The sequence below is a fragment of the Macaca mulatta genome, chromosome 7, assembly GCF_049350105.2.
Source record: "Macaca mulatta isolate MMU2019108-1 chromosome 7, T2T-MMU8v2.0, whole genome shotgun sequence".
In the NCBI taxonomy this organism is placed as follows: Eukaryota; Metazoa; Chordata; class Mammalia; order Primates; family Cercopithecidae; genus Macaca; species Macaca mulatta.
This window is the reverse complement of record NC_133412.1, coordinates 133,162,589-133,190,537: the sequence shown is the minus strand read 5'-3', so window position 1 is coordinate 133,190,537 and position 27,949 is coordinate 133,162,589. Positions and strand designations below refer to the sequence as shown.

General features: G+C 37.2%; 1 protein-coding gene across 1 annotated transcript in view; it reads right to left on the bottom strand.

Annotated features, from left to right (window-relative positions):
• Positions 1-5,980: 5,980 nt before the first annotated feature.
• The window catches only part of LRRC9 (leucine rich repeat containing 9), a 142,592-nt gene continuing 120,623 nt past the window's right edge, over positions 5,981-27,949 (bottom strand). The window contains exons 30-33 of the mRNA XM_015143805.3: positions 16,480-16,620; positions 11,711-11,855; positions 7,195-7,363; positions 5,981-6,080 (exon numbers count right to left, since the gene is read on the bottom strand). Coding sequence (XP_014999291.1) covers positions 6,041-6,080; positions 7,195-7,363; positions 11,711-11,855; positions 16,480-16,620 — 495 coding nt within the window. The 3' untranslated portion in view covers positions 5,981-6,040. The remainder of the gene's footprint in view (positions 6,081-7,194; positions 7,364-11,710; positions 11,856-16,479; positions 16,621-27,949) is intronic.

Below are 27,949 nucleotides of genomic sequence, written 5' to 3'. Positions count from 1 at the left end.
AAGACTTTTTCATTCTTTGTTTTATGTTATCTTTTTTTGTGATGGAATCTTGCTCTGTCTTGCCCAGGCTGGAGTGCAGTGGCTCGATCTCGGCTCACTGCAACCTCCACCTCCTGAGCTAGCAATTCTCCTGCCTCAGCTTCCTGAGTAGCTGGGATTACAGGTGCCTACCCACCACAATGCCCAGCTAATTTTTGTATTTTTAGTAGAGATGGGGTTTTGCCATGTTGGCCAGGCTAGTCTTGAACTCCTCAAGTGATCTGCCCGCCTTGGCCTCTTGAAGTGCTGGGATTACAGGCCTGAGTCATGGCGCCCGGCCCATAATTGAACTATTAAAGGATGACAATTATGTGACTGACATTCTCATAGTTATACTTCTTGTGAGTTAACAACTGCCCAATGTGTTAGCATTAACACATGTTTGGGCTTTAGTTTTATTGTATCATTTCAATGTATAGAGTTTAGCATGTTTCCATAAATATAATCATATCTTCATTCAAAACATAATTTAACAATATAGTAATGGCTCCATTAATGTTGGAATCTTCAACTAACTAAAAAAGTTATTTCAGCATCATAATAATTGAAGGGACACACAAAAAAAGTACGTAAAAGGGAATTTGGCCTTAAGCAACTGCCAAGGTTATAGCAGAAGTTCAGAACACATTCTATACACTATAAATCATTGAAAATAAAATTTTGTTTAATGTATTCTATTTGTTAAAGCAGGAAAATACATCAATGCATTTAAGAACAATTTCCCCAAAATATATAAAATAAGCCTGATTGATTACAGCTAATTAAAAAATTAAACCATTTTATCTATTTGTACATTTGCACCTTTGCCACTAAACCTAAACTAGCCTTTTTTTTTTCCTAAATGGCAGGAAGTTTCATATAGTGTACTGATTGCTATAGACTAGAATATTAAGTTGTTACAACTACGTGAGATCTACATGTATTTCTACTTCCATGTATATATGTGTATGTTTGTAAAATTCACATATTTATACTGTGCTGTTTAAAAAACCCAATTGTGGCAGTGTAAATACTGCTTTGTTGCTAATCATGGCTTAATACCTAAAACAGAACAGAGTCCTTCACAAGGTAACCAGGGAAATATGCCAATTTTGACTTCATTGCCATCCTATTGAATGACTGTATTCATTCTCTTTAGATTTAAAGCTCCCCATTCAACACTCTTTATAGAATTCCAGCTTGCTTTTTCACCTATCTTTTAACAGTTTAACATAGATGGCTGGATCAAGTCCATTGTTCCAATTGTATGAACCTTAAAAAGCTCTGCAGTATTTTACTCTTTCCATTGTATCTGGCTTCCCTGAGTGCTCTGCTCACTGCATTTTACTTGTACTCTGATTTCTAAACCCATTTATGCCTGAGTCTTTCTGAAGACATTTGTTTGTCTGGGAGCTCAAATTGACTTATCCCCATTCTATTTCCTTAACTAAAAATGCACCATTAAGGTTGATTGAACTCTTTTAAAGCACTTCATATAAAATCAAAGGCCATAGGAAAGTAGGCTACCAGTGTTTGTAAATACCTGTTTTAAACCAAATTGATAGGGGAATAAGAAATAATTAGAAACTTTAAAATGTTTTATATATATATATATATACATATATTTTTTTTTTTGCTGATTAGTCTTTTTTGGTTGTTCTTTGAGAGACACACTTGTAAAACATTCTGAGAGGGAAGGGAGAGGAAGAGCTATGCTATAATTAAAGATGGAAGAAATAGTAGAGCCAAACCACGAAAATTACTGAAAACATTTTCTAGAAAAAATAATGTTCTACAATAAGCAAGAAGAAAAACGTGCAGCTCTTGATTAAAATCTACAGCTTTTAAATCACTCCAACCCCACTGGAAACAAACAAATGAAAATCATATCACCATATCTTTTTTCTATTTAAACTATAGTCATTGTTATTTTTGTGGTTTACAACAATAGTAAGATTATCACTAATTCTTTTCCTATTTATAATGTTTAAAATTAACTGCTGGTATAAAATATTTTTAAACATTTAGAAGTCAATTACAATTATAAAATTAAAAACCAAATGAAAATATAGAATGCTATTTGTTAAAAATTCTTCGCATCCATTTCTATTTTAATGTTTGATCAAAATGTAACTATTTTGAAAAGACAGACTATGTTATCTCAATGGATTTTTATTCAGAGCATGTAGAAATACTGTTATTTTAAATATTAGAAAAAATCTGTTCTAGTTTAAAATTTAGCATTTCAGAATCTATGGAATCTTATATGGAAAATGACAGTGTTGATAAACTCGCTTTTTGATTTACCTAAAAGAGCATATAGTTGAAGTAGTGCTTAATAAAATATAAAAGATAAATAATTTGACTTCAGCTAACTAATACCTTCAAAGCTACTTCTAAGTTCCTTTGAATACGCTATTCTATTTTTATATTACATTGTATGTCTTTGCTATTAAATCATTCATTTTATCTTAATTTTTAGGAAAAATCATTACCAAAACAAAAATCTTAAGATAAAAGTGCATAAATTAAGTCTGGGAAATATCTTTTGAGTAGTTTACAAAACAATTTTATTCACAATGGAAAGAAAAACAGTAATAGTAGAATGGTATAATTTATATATTTGTAATATAAAAACTTGTAGAAATAATATTACTAATAAAATAGCTGTGGTATTTCTTACTGACCTAGTAGTTCTAAAAGGCAACTGACAATTTAAATCACAATTCAGCACAGGTTTTTCTTCAAAACTACTTCAATAATGGAGAAGGGAGAAAAATGTAGAAAAATGAACAAGTAGTTAGCACTTGCAGGTGGTCTAGAAGCTCTAAGTTTTATAACAAGGCATCAGAAAAACCAGCCAGTTTCTAGCCTGTAACCAAAATGATTTGGTTAGCTTCACTGAATAACCAAAGGAATTTGGCCATAAGTGCTTGCTTCTACTAATATAATATTATAATAATCTTACTTCCCTTTATGTAAGTAATATTTAATTGAAGCCAAGAGCCTAGAGCATGACTAAGAGTGAGACGTAATGTTTTAAAACATTAAACACTTTTCATAATGTACGATAGCTTATAAAGAGTGAAATGGCATGTTACTTAAATATAAGGGTTATTTGTAAACTAGTCAGGAGTGCCTGCAAACACACGTACATAATGCACACTGGATATTCTAGGCAAAAATATATTTACAATCAGTTAATTTTGTGTCAATAGTCAGAAAAATCTAAGACTAGAAAAATTAGAAGTAAATGGCCGGGCATGGTGGTTCATGCCTATAATCCCAGCGCTTTGCGGGAGCCGAGGTAGGAGGATTGCATGAAGCCAGGAGTTTGAGACCAGCCTGGGCAACATAGTGAGACCCCATCTGTATAAAACATTTTTTAAAAAGAGAAGTAAATAATAAAGTTCATATTGGACAATTAATCGTGGTTAATTTTATGTATAGAAATCAGACTAATTTGACACTGTCTATATTCAGTTCAGCTTTGGAGGCTTCTAATCTATAAAGTGCCTTAATTTCTAGATTACCAGGTTGTTTGTGGAATTGTCTTTAATGAAAACAAGTTATATAATCATACATTTGACTACTTGCAAAATAAAGACATTTGCTGGGAGCAAAGACATAATAACTTTACTAGATAAATTATACATTTTATCTAAGTGAAATACCTTGATGAATAGTTTACAGTCTTTTACAGTTTCTTTTTCTTTTTTTTTTTTTTTTTTGAGATGGAGTCTCGCTCTGTCACCCAGGCTGGAGTGCAGTGGTGCCATCTCAGCTCACTGCAATCTGTGCCTCCCTGGTTCAAGCAATTCTCCTGCCTTAGCCTCCTGAGTAGCTGGGATTACAGGTGTGTGCCACCATTCCAAGTTAATTTTTGTATTTTTCGTAGAGATGGGACTTTGCCTTGTTGGCCAGGCTGGTCTTGAACTCCTGACCTCAGGTGATCCGCCCGCCTTGGCCTCCCAAAGTGCTGGGATTACAGGCGTGAGCCACTGCATCTGACATGGTGGTATAATCCCAGCTACTCAGAAATTTAGATGAATTTTCTTTTTTTTTTGAGATGGAGTCTCGCTCAATTCGTCTGCCTCAGCCTCCCTAGTAGCTGGGACTACAGGCGCGCACCACCATGCCTGGCTAATTTTTGTATTTTTAGTAGAGATGGGGTTTCACCATATTGGCCAGGCTGATCTTGAACTTCTGACTTTGTGATCTGCCTGCCTGCCTCGGCCTCCCAAAGTGTGGGATTACAGGTGTGAGCCACCACACCCCGCTCAGATGAAATTTAATTAACAATTTATAAGAATTATAAATAGCTCAAAATTTAACAATATGTACATAAAAATCACATGAAGATCTCAAATATATTAAAAGTCCATAGGAAATATGGCTAAGAGAAAATATGCCAAAATGGTAAGTGAATACAGTGTAAGTTATGTTTTTTCTGCTTTATGTATTTCTATTCTGAACATTTTTCTGCAGTGAAACCTATTACATTTATTTTCCCACTTAGTTATTTTAAGACACTTTCCATTATAAAAGTAACATATTTTCAGCATTTAATGTATATGTGATCATAAAAGAAAAAAACAGATGTGCCAATTTAGTAATAAATAGTGAAGAGTAGACTGTCACAACACTGTAATGAAAGCAGTTGTCAAAACTAAAGGGCAACAAAGACATCTTCTGGACATCTTAAGAACTGCACAGTTGTTTTTAAACAAAAGATCCTATTTCCATCTAAGTGTAATAGTTGTTTAAAAACCACACATTACGAAGAGCAAAATCAATCTGTAATTAGGTTTGAAATTTTAAATATTACATGATTAAATTATAGACATACAACATTTAAAAAATAAAAATACAAAATTGTTGCATAGACATTGGAATTATATCATCTCCAAAATACCTTTAAAACTATTTCCAGACAGATTATAAAGTCTACATATTTTAGTTAAAGTAATTTATTTTCGTGTAAGAAAAGTATAAAATATTATGAAACTACATGTACTGTTGAACCAATAACTTTAACATTTTAAATAGAATACTTCATGAATCATGGAGCTCATTTACATCAAAATATGACTGGCAATTTGGTTATCAATTTAAATAACTGTAACGAACAAATTCATAACCACATTTGATTAATTTGTGATATGTCCTACTACTATGCAATGTAATAGTTTAGAAAAGTTCTTTTTGGTGAAATATAATTATCGAAGGTCATATTTTTAAATGTGTCCACTCAGTTTGGATACGTGTTCTCTTCAACCTGAAACTACTTGTAAAATTATATCACTGTAGGTGTAATTAGTGATTTGTATATGAAATCGGGCTCTTTTTTTATTCTTAGAGCATGAAGGACTGGTTGCACCCATAGTTAGCCACATTTAGAAACTACTATTGATGCCCACAATTTGCATCTCTAAACAGTTTTGAGGGCAGATCTGGTTTGAGGGTATTTTTTAAAAAAAATACAGTCCTAAAAACCAATCTGTAGTTCAACTAGCAAAACTCATCTTGCTTTAGTAATAGTTGTGTTTGGTAAGAAATGTGCTTTAGTTTTATGTAATCGCAAATGAATAGATACTCTACAAATGAAAGTATGCCTATTTCCTAAAGTTATCTTTTCTTAGTATCTTCCTATGACATGCCATAATGACGTTTCATGACTAAATGTTTCTAATACCAGAACTAAGCATTCAGTTCTCTGGACTTTGTTTCATGTCACTTTTATCTTTTCAGATTGTTGTCTGATGTAATAGTTCATGATTTTTATGATATAGAAATTTAAACAAATAACTGAAGATAACCATAAAGAAAGTTTAAGAGAGGTGATATTAAATCAAGTTCATGAAGGGTAATAGATTATCTTCATATGGAACTGAAGTGCTTCAGTAACTTAAGTAACATGATTATCTTTTTTTTCTTTTTTTAACTGACCACTGTCAGCTAGTTTTTGTACAACTACTAAACAGTTAAGTTTCTTGGTGTATGCTCATTTCTCTTTAGGCAGTTACATTCGATTTGATCTTGGAAAGTTGCTCCCAGAAATTCTGCAAGAAGTAAGATTTAATTAGTCGAATAGTGGTGACTTAATTTTGTAATGGATCAGCTAACTTAAGGTAATTCTGCAATAAATAATTTCTGTATTTTAGATGTGTGCAATTTCAAAAAGATAAAATGATCCCAGTGGTGGCTCACGCCTGTAATCCCAGCACTTTGGGAGACTGAGGCAGGTGGATCACCTGAGGTCAGGAGTTCAAGACCAGCCTGGCCAACATGGTGAAACCCTGTCTCTACTAAAAATTGGCCGGGCATGGCGGCACATGCCTGTAATCCCGGCTACTCAGGAGGCTGAGGCAGGAGAATTGCTTGAACCCAAGAGGTGGAGGTTGCAGTGAGCCAAGATTGTGCCCTTGTACTCCAGCCTGGAAAACAAGAGTGAAACTCTGTCTCAAAACAAACAAACAAACAAACAAACAAAAACTGTGGACTCAGTGGGACATGGCTGATTACATCAGGAAGAGTCAGTGCAGCAAGAGCTAGATCTGCTGCTGGAGTAGGTCATTTTAACAGATGAGCAGGAGCATGGATGCCAGGAAAATGGGGGACAGGTGGACTCTAAGAAGTCAAGTGTTGAGCAGAAGAGTGTATTCTTAATGAGAACTAGCAAGGTTCTTAGGCTTTGAGCTGGGCTCTAAGGCTAGATTCAGACTGGAGAAGGAGGCAAGTAGGAATTTTAAAGAAATTGGAAGAATTTACAAAATTCTTAGCCTTCACGATTTCAGAGAGTTGAATTTATCTGCTGTTTAAAGCGAACTGCTTTGCAAATTCAGTGAGCAGAGTTGGTAGAGGATACAATTAAAGTAGTTCCCATGTAGCTATTTCATTGTTCCCTCACTAGTGAGCACTAGTACTCTGAATTATTTGACCTTCATAGCCATTTCTCAGCCTTTTTCAATTATTATGTAAATACACCGGACTTTGGGAAAGGTTTGGTGAATGTGGTAATTAAGAAGCCTTATGCTATCTGACAGTTTTTTTCTAGTTCCCAGAGTAAATATATGAGTACATAACAATATTTCTTGTTTTTATACATGACTAGCAAATATGGAGAGTACTTTTTTAATGATGAGAAATATTAAGACACAGAGAAAATAGCTTTACCTTCTCTCATCTTGGTTGCTCTGGTATATTTGTGCAGTCGGAGATGCGATATTCTGATGTGATAAAACAGATGGAGAGATACCTATCCCTCTGAGTTGCTGGAAAGCTATTTCTGCATGGATGCTCCGAGGATTATTTGTCAGAATCCCAGCATTCTTGTTTTTTTTGTCTGAAATTAGAAATTAGAAATTTGAAAAATTAAAATTATGAAACAGTGGGAAACATTAACATAAGCATTAAGCAATATAGTTTGGTTGTCCTTCAGCTGAATATATGCTATACATGTTTCATAAAGTGAGTTTAAAATTTCAAATAAAAATATAGAATTAGGATGTATTTTTAGCACTTGATGTGGCTTAAATTTCTGTGAGGTAGTGAATCAGTTTGATTTTTCCTAGATAATATTTTAAACATATAAATATCCAGACCTGCATGCTATAATAAATGTGCAGATAAAGTGATTATACTTTTAAAAATTGGGGCAGCACAGTCAAAAAATAGGAAAGAGATTGCAGGACTTTTTCAGCACATAACAAATCTTGAAGAAAGTAGCGGGCATACCTCGAAAATACTGTGGGTGTGGTTCCAGACCATTGCGATAAAGTGAGTCACATACATTTTTTTGGTTTCCCAGGACATACAAAAGTTATGTTTACAACTATAGTGTAGTCTATTAAGTGTGCAGAAGCATTATGTTTTAAAAAAACACTGTACATACCTTAATTTAAAAATACTTTATTGCGGCCGGGCGCGGTGGCTCAAGCCTGTAATCCCAGCACTTTGGGAGGCCGAGGCGGGCGGATCACGAGGTCAGGAGATCGAGACCATCCTGGCTGACACGGTGAAACCCCGTCTCTACTAAAAAAATACAAAAAAAAAAAAAAAAACTAGCCGGGCGAGGTGGCGGGCGCCTGTAGTCCCAGCTACTGGGGAGGCTGAGGCAGGAGAATTGCGTGAACCCGGGAGGCGGAGCCTGCAGTGAGCTGAGATCCGGCCACTGCACTCCAGCCTGGGCGGCAGAGCGAGACTCCGTCTCAAAAAAAAAAACAAACAAAAAAAAAAACAAAAAACTTTATTGCTAAAAAATGCTAATGAACATGTGAACCTTCAGCGAGTTGTAATCTTTTTGCTGTTGGAGGGTCTTGTCTCAGTGTTGTTGGCTGCTGACCAATCAGGGTGGTGGCTGCTGAAGGCTGGGATGACTGTGGCAATTTCTTAACATAATACAACAATGGAGTTTGCTGCATAGATCAAGTCTTCCCTTCATGAAAGATTTCTGTGTACAACGTGATGTTTGATAGCACTTTCCCCACAGTAGTCTTTCAAAATTGGAGTCAGTTCTCTCAAACTCTGCCACTGCTCCATCAACTAAGTTTGTAATATTCTAAATCCTTTGTTGTCATTTCTACAGTGTTCACAGCATTTCACCAGGAGTAAATTCCATCTCAAGAAACCACTTTCTTTGCTCATCCATAAGAAGCAACTCCTCATCCATTCAAGTTTGATCATGAGATTGCAGCAATTCAGTCACATCTTCAGGCTCCACTTCTAGTTCTCTTGCTGTTTCCACACATCTGCAGTTACTTCCTTCACTGAAGTCCTGAACCCCTCAAAGTCATCCAGACTCCCATTAGGGTTGCTATTTTGACCTCCTCTCATGAATTAAAAATGTTTTTAATGGCGTCTAAAATGGTGAATCCTTTCCAGAAGGTCTTCAATTTACTTTGCCCATATCCATCAGAGGAATCACTATTTTATTTTGTTTTATTTTATTTTATTTTATTTTTTGAGACAGAGTCTTGCTCTGTCGCCCAGGCTGGAGTGCAGTGGCGCGATCTCGGCTCACTGCAAGCTCTGCCTTCTGGGTTCACGCCATTCTTCTGCCTCAGCCTCCCGAGTAGCTGGGACTACAGGTGCCCACCACCTCGCCTGGCTAATTTTTTTGTATTTTTAGTAGAGATGGGGTTTCACCGTGTTAGCCAGGATGGTCTCGATCTCCTGACCTTGTGATCTGCCTCGGTCTCCCAAAGTGCTGGGATTGCAAGCGTGAGCCACCACTCCCGGCCAGGAATCACTATCTATGGTAGTTAGAACAGCCTTACAAAATATACTTCTTAAATCATAATACTTGAAATTACTCCTTGATCCATTGGCTGCAGCATGGATGTTGTGTTAGCAGGCATGAAAACAACATTCATCTCTTTGTACTTCTCCATCAGAGTTAGTAGGTGACTAGGTGCATTGTCAGTGAGCAGTAGTCTTCGGAAAGCAATCTTTTTCTCAGCACTAGGTCTCCATAGTCAGCTAAAATACTTAGTAAACCATGCTGTAAACAGATGTGCTGTTATTCAAGCTTTGTACATTGATAGAGCATAGATTGATAGAGCATAGACACAGTAGATTTAACATAATTCTTAAGAGCCCTAGGAGTTTTACAATGGTTGAGCAATGGTTTATTTAAGTTGAGCAATGTATTCAACTTAAAGTCACCAGCTGCACTAGCCCCTAACAAGACAGTCAGACTGTCCTTTGAAGCTTTGAAGCCAGACATTGACTTCTCCTTTCTAGCTATGAAGGTCCTAGATGGCATCTTCTTTTGTAAAGCTGTTTCATTTACATTGAAAATCTCTTTTTTAGTATAGCCACTTTCATCAATGATCCTAGCTAGATCTTCTGGATAACTTGCAGCCGCTTCTATATCAGCACTTGCTGCTTCACCTTACACTTTTATGTTGTCTGATACAATAGTTCATGATTCTTTCCTTAAACCTCATGAAGCAGCCTTTGCTAGCTTCAAACGTCTCTTCTGCAGCTTTCTCACCACTTTCAGCCTTCATAGACTTGAAGAGATTTAGGGTCTCTGGATTAGGCTTTGGCTTAAGGGAATGTTGTGACTGGTTGATATCTTATCCAGACCACTTTATCCATATAAGCAATAAGATTGTTTCAATCTCTTATCATCCATGTGTTCCTTGGAGTCGCATTTTTAATTTCCTTCAAGAATTTTTCCTTTGCATTCACAGCTTGGCTATCTATTTGATACAAAAGGCCTAACTTTCAACCTGTCTTGGCTTTCAACATGGCTTCCTCACTAAGCTTAATCATTTCTAGCTTTTGATTTAAAGTGAGAGATGTGAGATTCTTCCTTCCTTAGAGGTCATTATAGGGTTATTAATTGACTTAAAAAGATTACTGATCACAGATCACCATAACAAATATAATAATAATGAAAAAGTTTGAAATAGTAAGAGAATTACCAAAATGTGATAAAGACACAAAGTGAGCACATGTTGTTGGAAACATGGCATCAATAGACTTGCTTGATGCAGGGTTGTCACAAACCTACAATTTGTAAAAAACTCAGTATCTGTGAAATGCAGTAAGACAAAGTATGCTTTTACCTGAGAAGTAAGTTAGTATCTGAGAAGTAAGTTATGAAGATGAATTCAGGGTTAAACTATTAAAAAATATAAAAAGATAATGACATTCCTGAAGATGACTTTGTTCTGTTAACGAGGTAATAACAATTTGGTATGCCCAATTTTACTGTAGACAAAAGCATAACAATCTTTGTTGTAGACAAAAGCATAACAATCTTCATTGTTATTAAAACCTGGAAGTCATAATGACATATAAGTATGAAAAATGAGACAAAATATAACATCTTAATGGAGTAAATTATGCTGGTTTGTTTTTTACTGGGTTTCTTTAAAAAACTTTAAACACATGGAACAATCTGCTATTTTTTATAGTAGGCTCTTAGATCATTTTATAATTATTGTGATGTTCAGTTTTATTGTCTAAGAGTGGTCTGAGGTCAAATGAGAAGTCAGAAGGAATGGAAGAGGTAAGCCCTCAGAGAAGGAGTAGTTACCCCCAATTTTGCCAAAATGATAACCAGAAAAGATGTGGAATTAGGGAACAGGCTTATTCTAAACTTGAACTAAAACTTATACAGGAGAATAAACCGCTTCCATGCTTGTTCTTTTAATATACTACCTGTTTTAAAACTCCACCTCTTGAAGCTCTTCTCTAGTATTTGCTTAATGAATATTTTCTTATGATTTCAAGAGGAAAGTGAGATCTCTCTGCAAAATATCCTTTGTACCCCAGGATTCTGTTATGCTTTTACACCTCTGATTTCCACTTTTAGCAGGATGCACTAATGAACTGCTTTTAGTAGTTGTTTGCTTTGACATCCATGAAATGAAATAAAAGCTTTGGAAAGATATGTCAGGAAATAACTGTTCAAGTATCACAAAGTTCACATTGCAAGTAAGCAAATGTTTAGTCACAACATACTAGTAGCTGAGTACAAAAAAAGCTATAATAAAACTAAAAATAATAAAACTATAATCTCTGAAATCAAAATGGCCACAGGAAACTTGAACAAACATGCAATTTTAGGAAATGTAAGTGAAAAGGAATTTTAAGTAATATTAGAAATTAAAGTGATATTTTTATTTCAAATGAAGTGATTCTTTTACATTCTATCTGAAATTCTTTGTCAAAATACCTTCAACTTCAGGAGTTAAAGTGACGTCAGATCCCAAGCAATGGCTGAATCCACTAGGCAGAATTACATTTGTTACCTTTATGGGAGGAGTTTTCACTTGGCCAAATGATCTGCCATCCATAGGACAGTGGGTAACAGGAATAAGCTACATAATAAAATAAAAGTTAATAACATCTCATCTCCAAAACTCAGATCAATAGGCTTAATCCTTATAATAAGTCTGAGTTGACAATCAACGTTTTTTTTTTAGTCAGGAGCTACCTGCTTGCCTAAACTCAGAATTGGTACTAGGTAAAACCTGTAAAATCAGCAGAGCTTTTTGGGGAGTAAACCTCCCTCAGAACCTTGTGTTCTTTTTTTTTTTTTTCAGACTGCATTGTACCATCATTAGAATCTAGTGCTTAACAGCAACTCGCCCTTTCCAAAGAGTCTTAACAAGGTAAGTATGGAACTAAGAACATAAGAATTAAAACTTCCCCATTGTAATACTTTTTCTTTTTTTGTGTGAATAGAATTTCTGGAAGGTAAAAGTTGTTTTTCGAAATCTTTATATTTTTCACATTACCTAATCAGATGACTTGCAGTTAATTAGTTTTCAGAACAAACAGTAAATATAATGGGAGTTAAGAAAAGCATCTTATGATAATCAATTTTAGTGAATGTAGTAAAACTCTCTAAATAGTATTTACATTTCACACCTGCTGAGGAATAAGGGACTTTTTTAAGAATTTCAGGAATCAGCAAATAGAGGAGAAAAATATTTTAGGCAGGAGACTCTTGCTTCCCCTAGAAATGTATGCCTTCTCTGCTTTCATTAAGACTGACCTTGTTTATACGTGTGAATTCTGAACGTACGATTCAGCTTATTTAGAGATGGAGGCCTTTTCTGTTTGTGTAAAATTACCTATTTAATCTCATACTTCAGTAAGTGTTACCAAGAATGCTGCTTTATAATGAATGCTAAGGTATTATTAGTCCTTTTACTAAAGCTGGTCAGTCCTAAATTCCCTAATGAATTCCTTTCTGGGAGTTTCTTCCCATCACTAATCTAGAATGCTGTCAAATTTTCTTCTGAAACTAAACCCCCAAAATATTTTGGTTTAAAAGAACTTTAGATTTCATTTATTTCCTCCATATTTGCTGTTAAAAAGAAAGGCCAGTAGCAACTAAGACAAAGACAAACACATTTGACTGATAAACTTCAGAAGTTTTCTGGACTTGAGTCTCCTGAACAGCTAGTTAAAAGAAATAATGGCTTGATTTTGTTCTAGTCCTGAAAATAATTAGTGTTGAATCTAAAAAAAATTCTCTAAAATAAAGATTTCAAATACCCCCTTTATTTTACTAACCATATATAGACAAATAAAAAATAATTTTAATGAAGTATTTACATACAGAATAACTAAGTGGAAAGATGGTTAAATTCCTATGTATAGCACTGATTTAAATAGCAAGAATATGTATCTAGAATAACTGAAGATGACATCATAGTACTGTAAGGGGAATATTTGAGTTCACTATATGATAAATAGAAAAGAACAGCCAACAAACAAACCCCTTAGTAAAGTATTAATTATTGGTTGAATTTTGAGTTATGCCAAATTAAATGCTAAATTAAACCAACGTTTAAAGAATTTTATATGAAAACTGCGATCGTCAAAGTTCTAAGTGGTTATTTTATGTCTTTTCAATTTAGCCTGCATTACCTTAAAACAGAATTTATGAATTTTTATATGGTAATTTCGTAGGTCTTTCACTGGAGCCCTCACATAAGTGGTATGGCAGGAAGAATAATGCCCCTCCCCCAAACATATCTACATCCTAATTCCCAAAACCTGTGAACCTTGCCTTACATGGCAAAGTACTTTGCAGGTGTGATTAAGGGTTTTGAGATGGGGAAATTATCCTGAATTATCGAGGTAGAAGGAGGCAGAAGGTCAGAGAGAAGGGGAAGTGATCATGGAAGCAGAGGTCTAAGTGATGGCATTGCTGGATGACAGCCAAAAGACAAAGAATGCAGATGGCCTCTAGATGCTGGTAATGGCAAAGAGTAAATTCTCTCCTAGAGCTTCCAGAAAAAATGCAGCCCTGCCAATCTTTTTTTTTTTTTTTTTTCCCCAAGACAGGGTCTTGCTTTTTTACCCAAGCTGGAGTGCATTGTCACGATCTTGGCTCACTGCAACCTTCACCTCCCAGGCTCAAGAAATCCTCCCACCTTAGCCTCCTGAGTAGCTGGTACTACAGACATGTGCCATCATGCCTGGCTAATTCTTTTTTTTTTTGTAGAGACAGGGTTTTGCCATGTTGCCCAGGCTGCACTCGAACTCATGGGCTCAAGTGATCCACCTGCCTCAGCTTCCCAGAGTGGTGGAATTATAGGCATGAGCCGCCAAGCCTGGCCCCTGCAAGTATTTTTAATTTTAGTCCTTTAATACCGGTTTTCAGACTCCTGACCTTCAAAACTGTAAGACAGTATGTTATTTTAAGCCACTAAATTTGTGGTAATTTGTTGTAGCAGCAATATGAAACTAATACAGGTGGCATACATTTTTCAAGAAGTGACCTGCTTCAGGAATATAAAAAAGGGAAAAGGAAAGAAATCATCTTAAATCACTGAACTAAATTTTATTTGACCATTTGCTCTCTTTTGAAAGACTGGGGCCTGTGACAAGGATTTGAGTAGATGGCATTAAATGATGCACTTTTTTTGTTACATCATATAGATCAATGGCTAAATTTCTTTTTGGAAACCATAGTTTTTAGAAAAAAATTTGTAGATATAGTCCATAAATGAATCAATTTCCTTTGCCTAAACTAAATAATCTTTTTAAAACATTGTATAACTTTTTAAGTCACACAAGTCTCTGTAGCCACTTTGACCTATAATAGAAGCCCTTTGGTTAATCAAAAAATGTCAAGATTAATTTTAAAAGAGTTAATAAAAAAGTAAGGGGGCTGGGTGTAGTGGCTCAAGCCTGTAATCCCAGCACTTTGGGAGGTCAAGGTGGGTGGACTGCCCAAGGTCGGGAGTTTGCCACTAGCCTGGCCAACATGGTGAAATCTCATCTCTACTAAAAATACAAAAATTAGCCTGGTATGGTGGCACATGCCTGTAGTCCCAGCTACTCGGGAGGCTGAGGCAGGAGAATCAATTGAACTCGGGAGGCAGAGGTTATAGTGAGCCAAGATCATGCCACTGCACTTCAGCCTGGGCAACAGCGCGAGATTTCGTCTAAAAAAAAAAAAAAAAAAGTAGGGGAATCATTGTCTAATTGATATTCATCTTAAAAATATATGTAAAAGTACATGCATTCATCAATCTTTTGATGAAGGACCAAGGCTTTTTCTGTAGGCAAGGGTCCCTTGATTGGTATTTTTTATGTGATTGTTTTTGGAAACATCATAATCTTATTTTGTCTACAATTTCCAGTTTTGGTTTCTTTAAAGTAGTGAGAATTTAAAGGCATGTGGAAAAGATCCGAACTTTGAATTTGTCTAGCTTTTAAAAATAATTTCCTTACATGTTTTCTCTGCATCTTTATCATTTTCTTCATATTTTGTTTTTTTCTCCCACATCTAATTTGATCCTATGGGGGAGGGTGTTGGAAGGGGTGAGGAGACAGAGAGTGCTCTTTATCCAGACTTTCCAAAGTATTCCATTTGGTTTTCATAGACAAATAGAAATAATAATTTAAAATTTGCACTTAGAGTTCCTGTGTTTGTTTAAAATAAAAAGAACTGACATACAGTTAGCTCTTGATAAGTATATGAATGTACTGCTGAAGGCAGAAGTGGACTAGAGAGGAGCCTCAAGTATCAAAAGTTGAGTGTGTTCTAGAATTGGGAGTGTCACTGGAATTAATCTGGTGAGTTCAGTGAAAGTCCGTTAGAGCATGTATGGTAGTCCTAGCTCTTTCCTATTCAGTATAATGTTTTTAAAGTCACCTCTGTTCATGGACTCTAATGTCCTTGGTTTCTGGTTTTCACTTACATCAGAGATTCATTTATATTCTCTACTGTGGTCCAGGTCTTCATAACATCTCTCTTGGCTGGTTTCCCTTCCCCTTCCAGCCTCTTTTTTCTCAAACCACAGCATTCTAACAATGTGACCTCTCTGTTCAAAAACCATAGATTTTCTGTGTTAAATTTAGTTTTTAGAAGATGGTCATGAAGAAACTAGGTGGTCAAAGACGGAATTTTCAAATGACATGCTTTTATTATTTCTTCTCTCTTTTAATCTCTTTCCTACCATGATCAGATACATTTTAGGGCTCCTGAGTAAAAAGCCCAATTATCCTGACAAAACACACAGATAGAGGGACACATCTCCTTTCTTAGATAAACTACACAATCCAGAGAGTTGAGTTCAGAATTCCTTCCTTCCCTTTCTGTGTGCCTAAATGGAAATAGTTTTATTGTTAGTTTCTATTTATGAAAGTGATATGTTATAGTTTCCTATGTTCTAGCCTCATCTGACATATTGAGCATACAAATATTAAATAACTTCCCTTATGTCAGAGTATGAAGTATGCTATTAAGAAAAGGATGTTCCCTGACTTATATATGTATGTGTGTGTATGTGTGTGTGCACGCATGCTCTATTCACCAAATCAAGCTGCCTTTGATAGTAATCACTAAATAGATACTAAGATCATCCTCATCAAAAACACCATAGGTTTAAACATTTGAATCAAAAGATATAATAAAATGTTCATTTACTAATAATTAATGTGCTTCAGAAGGAAAATTGTAAATAATATAATTATTACCGAATTTTTCTTTGCTTGTAGTTCAGCGAGGTGAAATTCAGCTTTTGCCCTATCATCTGAATTCACAGGACTTCCATCTAACATCTGTAAGTTAGGCAGTCGAAATATGAGCATGTGGCGATGTAGCATTTTTCTACAAATCTGAATAAAGTTAAACATAACAATTTATTCCCACAAAACTTTTATTTCAAAGATTAACCTGTATAGAGAAGGAAATTTAACATAGGCAACAAAGAGGACAAATAATAGCTAACTTATAGTAATAGATACTACAGATAATGAGCTACCTTTTTGAAAAATTACTCAATTTCCTATTATGTCAAATAAATAATTCTTTTTTAAATTATGACTACCATTTAGAGGTTCAGCCTCCTTTTAAAGTAACAGTATTGTTCACTAACTACAGGCAATCCAAACTCATGAATAGGATTACATTAGGGAAGTTCACTTAAAAGTAACTATTTTGAAACTTATATTTTCCCACGGGCGCTATCTAATTAATTCAACACACACCTACTGAACTATATGATCCATCTCTTCATAGTATCAACCTACTCTAAAAATTTGAGAGGGATATAACAAAGTTGGCTTGAGGTTGTTAACTTCAGAAGGGTCTGCTTGCAAGGATAGCTGTTGCTGGTGTTAGGTATTTGGTGTTTTGTGAGTGTTCCCACCATTCCTTAATTGATAAGGGGAGTTTACTGTGCCTGGACTATTAATACGAACAATATGATTTATGCTCTACCTCATTTCTTTCTGGGGTCTGGAATTTTGGTACATGATAGGAAAAGGGTGCCTGTGTAACCATCCCCCAACAAAATCATTGACTGCTGAGTCTCTAATGGACTACCTTGGGCAAAAACATAACATACAAGTTGCAGCATTTTTCTCACTGTGTGAAGAGTATGCTCTGTGTGACTCCTTGTGGAAGAGAAGGAGCATAAGAAAGCCTGTCCGGCCGGGCGCGGTGGCTCAAGCCTGTAATCCCAGCACTTTGGGAGGCCGAGACGGGCGGATCACTAGGTCAGGAGATCGAGACCATCCTGGCTAACACGGTGAAACCCCGTCTCTACTAAAAAATACAAAAAACTAGCCGGGCGAGGTGGTGGGCGCCTGTAGTCCCAGCTACTCAGGAGGCTGAGACAGGAGAATGGCCCGAACCCGGGAGGCGGAGCTTGCAGTGAGCTGAGATCTGGCCACTGCACTCCAGCCCGGGCGCCAGAGCGAGACTCCGTCTCAAAAAAAAAAAAAAAAAAAAAAAAAAAAAAGAAAGCCTGTCCATGGATTCCTCCAGAATCTCCCTGTGTCTCCTTCCCTTATCATCTGGCTGTGTATCCTTATTATGTCACTGTAATAAGTCTTAGCCATGAGTACAATTATATGTTGAGTCCCATGAGTCCCCCTAGCAAATCTGTGATCATGAGAGTGATCTTCGGGATTGCTGACACAGATAGTATGCAGCAAACAAAAAGAAACAGAATAAGAAAGAAACTATCCAGAAAGTATGAATAAACTATCTTAAAAAATATATATAGTAGATTATATATACAGTAATGGAGAAAGATCGCTAATACATAAAATCGAGTAAAAAAAAAAAAAAAAACTTGATTGGATTCTAGACCACAAAGCAGAATTCATAAATACCAAGAAATTTATGTTTTCCTTTGATTGTTTTCTCTGACTAAATTATGATAACATTAGAAATAAACGACAATGATAACTAGAAATTATAGATTTGAAATTAATATAGACAGTCACGTCTCCCTCAGTAACTCATGAGTTAAAGAAGAAATGCTTTGGGAAGTAGATTTTAAGAAATAAGAAGCAGTAAAATATTACATATCAAAACTTTTAGGATGTTGCTAAAGCAGCAGTTTATAACCTAAAATGTATTGACTGATTCTGAAAAGAAACTGAAAATTAATGAGCTAGGTATCCTACTTAAGACTGACTTCCTTCCTTCCTTCCTTCCTTCCTTCCTTCCTTCCTTCCTTCCATCCTTCCTTCCTTCCTTCCTTCCTTCCTTCCTTCCTTCCTTCCTTCCTTTCTTCCTTCCTTCCTTCCTTCCTTCCTTCCTTCCTTCCTTCCGTCCCTCCCTCCCTCCCTCCCTTTCATTTTCTTTCTTTCTTTCTTTTAAAGAGATAGGGTCTCACCCTGTTGCCCAGGCTGAAGTGCAGTGATACAGTCACAGTTCACTGTAACCTCGAATTTCTGGACTCCAGTGATTCTCCCACCTCAACCTCCCAAGTAGCTAGATCTACAGCTGCACACCACCACACCTGGCTAATTTTGAAATTTTTTGTGGAGACAAATCTCGCTATGTTGTCTAGGCTGGTCTCAAACTCCTGCCCTCAAGAGATCCTCCTGTCTCACCATCCCCCCAAAAATAATTTTTTTGAAAAGCAAACTCAAAGTAAAAGAAGGTAATAATAAAGAGTGGAAATTAATGAAATAGAAAACAAAATAATAACACACTTGATGAAGCCAAAATATGGCTCTTTAAATAAAGTATTACAATAGACAAGCCTGTAGCAGGATTCATCAACAATAAAAAAGAGAAAGAAAAACGGACAATTTTAGGCATTAAAAAGGTGACAAAAACATGAATATGATGAACATTTCAAAAATTCACAAGAGGATTTTGGTTCCAAAATGGTAGCAAAGAGGCAAGCTGGCTTCTCACCCCCAATAAAAAACAGAAAACAAATATGCAGTGCTGAGATCTTCACCAGCAACAACCCAGAGCTCAAGAAAGAGGATAAGACAGTTCCCGGGGCCACAGAGAAGTGGAAAAACTCTTAGTAGATGGCAGGAGAACCAGCCTTCCACATACATGATCCCTCCTGCCCCGCTACCCCTCCACAGAATCCTGCCAGACACCAACTGCGTAGAAAATCTGCCCTTAACTCATGGTTTATACCCTGGAAAAAGTAAAATGGAGGTGATCAGTCATCTTCTCCATCTTCTCGGGCTCCCTAGCAGGAGACCTGTCATTGTGTTAACCTGTGGGTAGCATCATGACTGCCTGAAGGGAGAAATATCTCTGAGAATAGGCAGAGACAAACAGGGGAGGCAAGACTACCATCCCCAGCCCAGAAACTCTGCTCTGTAACTTGGCCAAAGTAGATGCCAAATAAAAGTGGCTGCAGGAGGTACATTCCCCTGGTCCCCTGTCACAAGCTCCTAAAAAGCCTTCCCACACTGTCAGGATAATCCCTTTGGGATGCCCCTCATTTGAGATAGGCAGTGCTCTGACCAGTTACTAGAGCTGAGGTGAACTTGGCCTTAAAGTGCCACCCCACCCAGAACCAAAAGGCAGGCAGCAACCTAACAGTGAAGATTTGCTAAACAAATATATTTAATAAAAAGCAAAACAAGCTGGACAGAGAAAACTGGAATAGATAATTAATATTTCAATGCAAAGACATAGATGTATACTCACAAGAAACAATAGTAGACAGGGACCCATGACCTCCCCAAAAGGCTAAAGCAAAAATCCAGTGACTGACCCTAAAGAGATGGTGATTTGCAAGCTTCTGACCAATAATTCAAAATAGTAATTTTAAGAAAATTCAGTAGTCTCCAAGATAACTCAGAAAAGCAATTTAGAAATTTATCAGAAAAATTTAACAAAGGAATTGAAATAATTAAAAAATATCAAATAGAAATCTTAGAACTAAGAAATAAATTTGCTGAACTGAAAACCTCTTTAGAGGCTCTCAACATCAAAATAACCAAGCAGAGGAAAGAATCAATGAGTTCAAAGACTTGCTATTTGAAAATTTACAGGGGTGGGGCAGGGCAGGGGAAGGAATGAAAAGGAATGAAGACCATGTACGAGATATAGAAAATTGCCTCAAAAGACCAAATCTAGATACTCAGGAGGCTGAAGCAGGAGAATTATTTGAACCTGGGAGGTGGAAGTTGCAGTAAGCCAAGATCGCACCACTGCACTCCAGCCTGGGTGACAGAGCCAGACTCCATCTCAAAAAAAAAAACAAAAAAAAACAAAAAACAAAAATCCCAAAATGAAAACATGTAAATTGAAAGAAAGTTAAAATTTAGGGGGCCAGAGAATAGAGTTGTGTAGAATTTTTGTGTGTTTTTTTCCTTTGTTTCTGGTTTTTTTTTCTAGGTTTTTTGTTGTTTGTTTTGTTTTTGTTTTTGTTTTTTGAGACAGTTTTGCCTTTGTTGCCCAGGCTGGAGTGCAATGGCATGATCTCAGCTCACTGCAACCTCTGCCTCCAGGGTTCAAGTGATTCTTCTGCCTTAGCCTCCCAAGTAGCTGGGATTACAGGCATGTGCCACTATGCCTGGCTAATTTTGTATTTTTAGTAGAGACGGGGTTTCTTCATGTTGGGTCAGGGTGGTCTTGAACTCCTGATGTCAGGAGATCCACTTGCCTCATCGTCCCAAAGTTCTGGGATTACAGGTGTGAGCCGCCACACCCGGTCATTCCTATTATTTATCTTCTCAGATAAGTTGTCATCTGTTTAAAATAACTTGTTATATGTATAATTTTTTTAAGCTCATGGTAACCACAATGCAAAAACCTATAGCAGATTCATTAAAAATAAAAGCAACAAATTAAAACACTTAACTAAAAAAGAAGAAAATCACTTATCCACAAAGGAAGACAGTAAAAAAGGAAGGAGTTACAAAACAACGAAAGCAAGCAACAAAATGGCAGTAGTAAGTTCTTAATATGAATAATAACACTGACTGTAAATGATCTCAGTGTTCCAATTAAAAGGCATACAATGGTGGAAAGGATATAGAAAAAAGACCTGAATGTGGGCCAAGATGGCTGATAAGAAGCAGCTGCGGTCTGCAGCACTCACAGAGAAGAGTGAAAGCAGTGAGTGAACTCAGCACCTTCAACTGAAATATCCAGGTTCTCACACTGGGGCTGACTAGGCAATCAACTGAATCCATGGACAACAAAGAAAAGCAGGGTGGGGTGACAGCCTACATGGGAGTGGCACAGAGCCAAATGAACCCCCATCCCCAGCCAAGGGAAGTGGTGAGTGTGCCATCATGCCCAGGAAACCATGCTTCTCCCATGGATCTTTGCAACCCACAGATGGGGAGATCCCCTTGTGAGCTCATGTCTCCAGGGCTTTGGGTCTGATACACAGAGCAGTGTGGAGTCTTGCCAGAGTAGCTACTTAGGCACAGAGACCCAGGAGTTTTATATACTCCAGAGTTGGGATTCTGGCAAGGCAGCAGATCTGTCTGTACATTCCCCTAGGAAGGGGGCTGAATCCAGGGAGCCAAGCAGTGTCAGTCTGCAGGCCTCAGTTTCATGGCACCTCGTAAGTTAAGACCCACTGGCTTAGAATTCCAGCCAGCCAAGGGCAATAGGCTGAGTCTGCCTGAAACCAGAGGCAGTTCCTGGGTGAAGGGTGAGTCTGCCTGAAACCAGAGGCAGCTTGGGAAGGGGTGGCGGCCATTTTTGTGGTTTGGTCAACTCAGCGTTCCAGCCCGCCATCTCTGGAGAGTCCAGGTGGTCTGGACGAGGAGGGTTCCCCCCAACTGCAACACACCTGCTTTGCAAGATGATGCTCAGACTGCTTCTTTAAGGGGCACCCTGATCCATTCTTCCTGACTGGGTGGGACCCCCTTGTGGGGGGCCTTGAGTCACTCCAGCCAGGCTTACATATAAGCACTGAACCCTGATCTCTCCTTGGGATGGAGCTCCTGTGGAGAGAGGCAGCCAGTGTCTCTGTTGTTTGGTTGACTCAGCTTTTCCAGCCTGCTGGCTCTGGAGAGTCCAGGAGGTCCAGACAAGGAAGAGTCTCTCACCAATGCAGCACACTGGCTGTACCAAAAGCAGCCAGACTATTCCTGTAAGTGTGTCCCTGATCCTGTTCCTCCTGACTGGGTGAGACGTCCCAACAGGGTTCTCCAGACACCTCCTACAGGTGTGTTTGGGCCAGCAACAGGTCAGTACCACCCTGGGATGGAGCTTACAGAGGAAGGAGCAGGTTGCCATCTTTGCTGTTTTGCAGCCTTCACTGGATATACCTCCAGGCATGGGAAAAATGGAGGCAATTAGGGTCTGGAGTGCACCCCCAACAAACTGCAGCAGCCCTATGGTTCCTAATAATTAGTGGCCTGATTGTTAAGAACAAACAGACAACAACATCAACAAAAATGACCCCACAAAAGCCCCACTCAAAGGTCAGCAGTCTCAAAGATCAAAGTAGATAAGCCCCTAGAAAAGAGAAAAAACTCAACGCAAAAACATTGAAAACACAAAAAGCCAAAGTGCCTCTTCTCCTACAAATGATCACAACACTAAATAACCAGCAAGGGCACAGAACTGGGCAGAGGCTGAGATGGCTGAATTGATAGAAGTAGGCTTCAGAAGGTAATAACGAACTTCGCTGAGCTAAAGGAGCATGTTGTAACCCAATGCAAAGAAGCTAAGAAACATAATAAAACAATACAGGAGCTGATAATCAGAATAGTCAGTTTAGAGAGAAACGTAACTGACCTGATAGAGCTGAAAAACACAACATGAGAACTTTACAATGCAATCACAAGTATCAATAGCAGAATAGACCAGGCAGTGAAAGGATCTCAGAGCTTGAGAACTATCTTTCTGAAATAAGACAGGGCCAGGCATGGTGGCTCATGCCTGTAATCTCAGCACTTTGGGAGGCCAAGGAGGGTGGATCACCTGAGGTCAGGAGTTCGAGACCAGCCTGGCCAACATGGTGAAACCTGTCTCTACTAAAAATACAAAAATTAGCTGGGTATGGTGGTTTTGCCTGTAATCCCAGCTACTCAGGAGGCTGAGGCAGGAGAATCACTTGAACCCAGGAGGTGGAGGTTGCAGTGAGCCAAGATTGTGCCACTGCACTCCAGCCTAGGTGACAGAGTGAGACTCTGTCTCGAATAAAATAAAATAAAATGACAGAAAAGATTAGAGAGAAAAGAATAAAAAGGCATGAACAAAACCTCCCAGAAATATGGGATTATATAAAAAGATTGAACCTATGACTGACTGGGGTATCTGAAGGAGATAGGGAGACTGGAACCAAGTTAGAAAATATACTTCAGGATATTATCTAGGAGAACTTCCCCAACCTAGCAAGACAGGCTAACATTCAAATTTAGGAAATTCAGAGAACCCCAGTAAGATACTCCATGAAAAGATTAACCCCAAGACACATAATCATCAGATTCTCCAAGGTCAAAATGAAAGAAAAAATGTTAAGAGCAGCCAGAGAAAAAGACAAGGTCACCTACAAAGGGAAGCCCATCAGACTAACAGCATACCTTTCAACAGAAATCCTACAGACCAGAAGAGATTGGGGGCCAATCTTCAACATTCTTAAATAAAAGAATTTCCAACCTAGAATTTCATATCTGGCCAAACTAAGTTTCATAAGCAAAGGAGAAATGAGATCCTTTGCAGACAAGCAAATGCAGAGGGAACTGTCACCACCAGGCCTGCCTTGCAAGAGCTCCTGAAGAAAGCACTAAATATGGAAAGGAAAAACCATTATCAGCTACTCCAAAAACACACTGAAGTACACAGACCAGTGGCACTATGAAGTAACCACATAAACAAGTCTGCAAAATAACCAGCCAGCATCATGATAATAGAATCAAATTCACACATAACAATACTAACCTTAGACATAAATGGTCTAGATGTCCCAATTAAAAGACACAGAATGGCAAGCTGGATAAAGAACCAAGACCCATTGGTATGCTGTCTTTAAGAGATCCATCTCACATGCAAATACACACATAGGCTCAAAACAAAGGAATGAAGGATAATTTACCAAGCATATGGAAAACAGAAAAAAGCAGGTGTCACAATCCTAGCTTCTGACAAAACAGACTTTAAAAGAACAAAGATAAAAAAACGACAAAGAAAAGCATTACATAATGGTAAAGGGTTCAATTCAACAAGAAGAGCTAACTATCCTAAATATATAGTCATACAATACAGGAGCACCCAGATTCATAGCAGTTCTTAGAGACCTATAAAGAGACTTAGACTCCCACACAATAATAGTGGGAGATTTTAACACTCCACTGACAGTTTTAGACTGATCACTGAGACAGAAAATTAAAAAAGATATTCAGGACCTGAACTCAGCTCTGGATTAAGTGGATCTGATAGATACCTACAGAACTCTTCAGCCCCCAACAACAAAATATACATTCTCATTGCCTCATGGCACTTACTCAAAAATTAATCACATAATTGGAAGTCAAACACTACTCAGCAAATGCAAAAGGACTGAAATAATAACAGTCTCTCAAATCACAATACAATCAAATTAGAATTTAAGATTAAGAAATTCACTCAAAACCACACAACTACATGGAAATTGAGCAACTTGCTCCTGAATGACAGCTGGGTAAATAATAAAATTAAGGCAGAAATCAAGAAGTTATTTGAAATGTATCAGAATCCCTGGGGGCAGATAAAGCAGTGTTAAGAGGGGAATTTATAGCACTAAATGCCCACATCGAAAAGTTAGAAAGATCTCAAGTTAACAACCCAACGTCACAACCAAAAGAACTAGAAACCAAGAGCAAACAGACCCCAAAGCTAGCAGAAGACAATAAATAACTGAGATCAGAGCAGAACTGAAGGAGGAAAGAGACATGAAAATCCCTTAAAAAAATCAAGAAATCCAGGTGGTGTTTTTTTGAAAAAATTAATAAAATAGACTGCTAACTAGACTAGTAAAGAAGAAAAGACAGAAGAATCAAATAAACACAATCTGAAATTATAAGGGGAATATCACCACTGACCCCACAACCATCAGAGAATACTATAAACACCTCTGTGCACACGAACTAGAAAATCTAGAAGAAATGGATAAATTCCCGGATATGTACACCCTCCCAAGACTGAACCAGGAAGAAATTGAATCCCTGAATAGGCCAATAGTGAGTCCTGAAATTGAGACAGTAATTGATGGCCTAACAACCAAAAAAAGTCCAGGAGCAGACAACTTTACAGCTTAATTCCAGAGGTACAAAGAACAACTGGTACCATTTCTACTGAAATTATTCCAAAAAAATAGAAAAGGAGGGTCTCCTCCCTAACTCGTTTTATGAGGCCAGCATCATCCTGATACCAAAATCTGGCAGAGATACAACAACAACAAAAAAACTTCAGGCCAGTATCTCTGATGATTGTTGATGCAAAAATCCTCAATAAAATGCTGGCAAACCAAATCCAGCAGCACATCAAAAGGCTTATCCATCATGATCAAGTTGGCTTCATCCCTGTGATTCAAGGTTGGTTCAACACATGCAAATCAATAAATGTGGCTGATCACATGCAAATAACTAAAGACAAAAATCACATAATTATTTCAATAGATGTAGGACAGGCCTTTGATAAAATTCAGCATCCCTTCATGTTAAAAATTCTCAATAAACTAGTTATTGAAGGAATATACCTCAAAATAATAAGAGCCATCTATTATAATCTCCCAACCAATATCATACTGAATGGGTAAAAGCTGGAAGCATTTCCCTTGAAAACTGACACAAGACAAGTTATCATGTCTCTATCCTCCTTCAGTCTCTCACCACACCTATTCAACATAGTATTGGAAGTTCTGGCCAGGGCAATCAGGCAAAAGAAACAAATAAATGGTATCCAAATAGGAAGAGAGGAATTCCAACTATCTTTGTTAGCAGATGACATGATCCTGTATCTAGAAAAACCTGATAATCTCAGCCCGAAACCTTCTTAAGTTGATAAGCAACTTCAGCAAAGTCTTGGGATACAAAATCAATGTGCAAAAAAGCTAGCATTCTTATACACCAACAGCAGGCAAGCAGAGAGCCAAATCATGAATGGAACTCCCAATCACAATTGTTTCAAAAAGAATAAAGTACCTAGAAATACAGCTAACAAGGAATATGAAGGACCTCTTCAAGGAGAGCTACAAACCACTGCTCGGGGAAATCAGAGAGGACACAAACAAATGGAAAAACATTGCATGCTCATGGATAGGAAGAATCAATATCATGAAAATGGCCATATCACCAAAAGTAATTTATAGATTCAGTGTTCTTCCTGTTAAACTGCCATTGACATTCTTCACAGAATTAGAGGAAACTATTTTTTTTAAAAAAGCCCAAATAATTAAGACAATCCTAAGGAAAAAGAACAAAGCTGGAGGCATCATGCTACTTGACTTCAAACTATACCACAAGGCTACACTAACCTAAACAGCATGGTATGGTACAAAACAGGCACACAGACCAATGGAACAGAATAGAGAACTCAGAAGTAAGACTGCACACCTACAACCATCTGATCTTTGACAAACCCAACGAAAGCAAGCAATGGGGAAAGGATTCCCTATTTAATAAATGGTGCTTGGAAAACTGGCTATCTCATATGCAGAAAATGGACACTGGATGCCTTCCTTACACCTTATACAAAAGTTAAGACAAGATGGATTAAAAACTTCAATATAAAATCCAAAACTATAAAAACCCTGGAAGATAATCTAGGCCATAACATTCAGGACATAGGCACAGGCAATGGTTTTGTGACAAATATGCCAAAAGCAATTGCAACAAAAGCAAAAATTGGCAAATGGGGTCTAATTAAACTAAGGAGCTTCTGCATGGCAAAAGAAACTATCACCAGAGTGCACAGGCAACCTACAGAATGGGAGAAAATTTCTGCAATCTATCCATCTGACCAAGGTCTGATATCCAGAGTCTACAAGGAACTTAAACAAATTTACAAGAAAAAAGCAAACAACTTTATTAAAAAGTGGGCAAAGGACTGGGCTTTTCTTTTATGGGAGACTATTTCACAGCCTCTATTTCATTACTTGTTATTGGGTTTGTTGAGGTTCTCTATTTCTTCGTGATTCGATCTTTGTAGGTTGTATGCATTCAAGAAGACATTATCCATGTCTTCTAGGTTTTCCAATTTATTAGAGTATAGTTCATAATACTCTCAATAATTCTTTGTATTTGAGGTCTCAGTTATTACATCTTCTTTTTCATTTTTGATTTTATTTGTTTAGGTCTTCTCTTTTTCTTAGTCTAGCTAAAGGTTTGTCAATTTTGTTTATATTTTGAAAAAACAACTTTTTGTTTTGTTGATCTTCTGTTTTTTAGCCTGAATTTCATTTATTTCTGCTCTGATATTTATTATTTCTTTCCTTCTACTAATTTAGGGCTTGGCTTGTTCTCGCATTTCTTGTTGTGTAAGGCACACCATTAGGGTGTTTATTTTTGAAGCCTTTCAACTTTTTTGATATAGGCATTTATTGCAATAAACTTTCCTGTTGGTACTGCTTTTGCCATAATCCCATATATTTTGGTATGTTTTATTTCCATTTTCATTTGTTTCAATAAAATTTTTAATTCTCTTCTTCATTGACCCACTGGTCCTTCAGGATCATATTGTTTAATTTCCATATGTTTGTGTATTTTCCAAGGTTCCTCTTGTTATTGA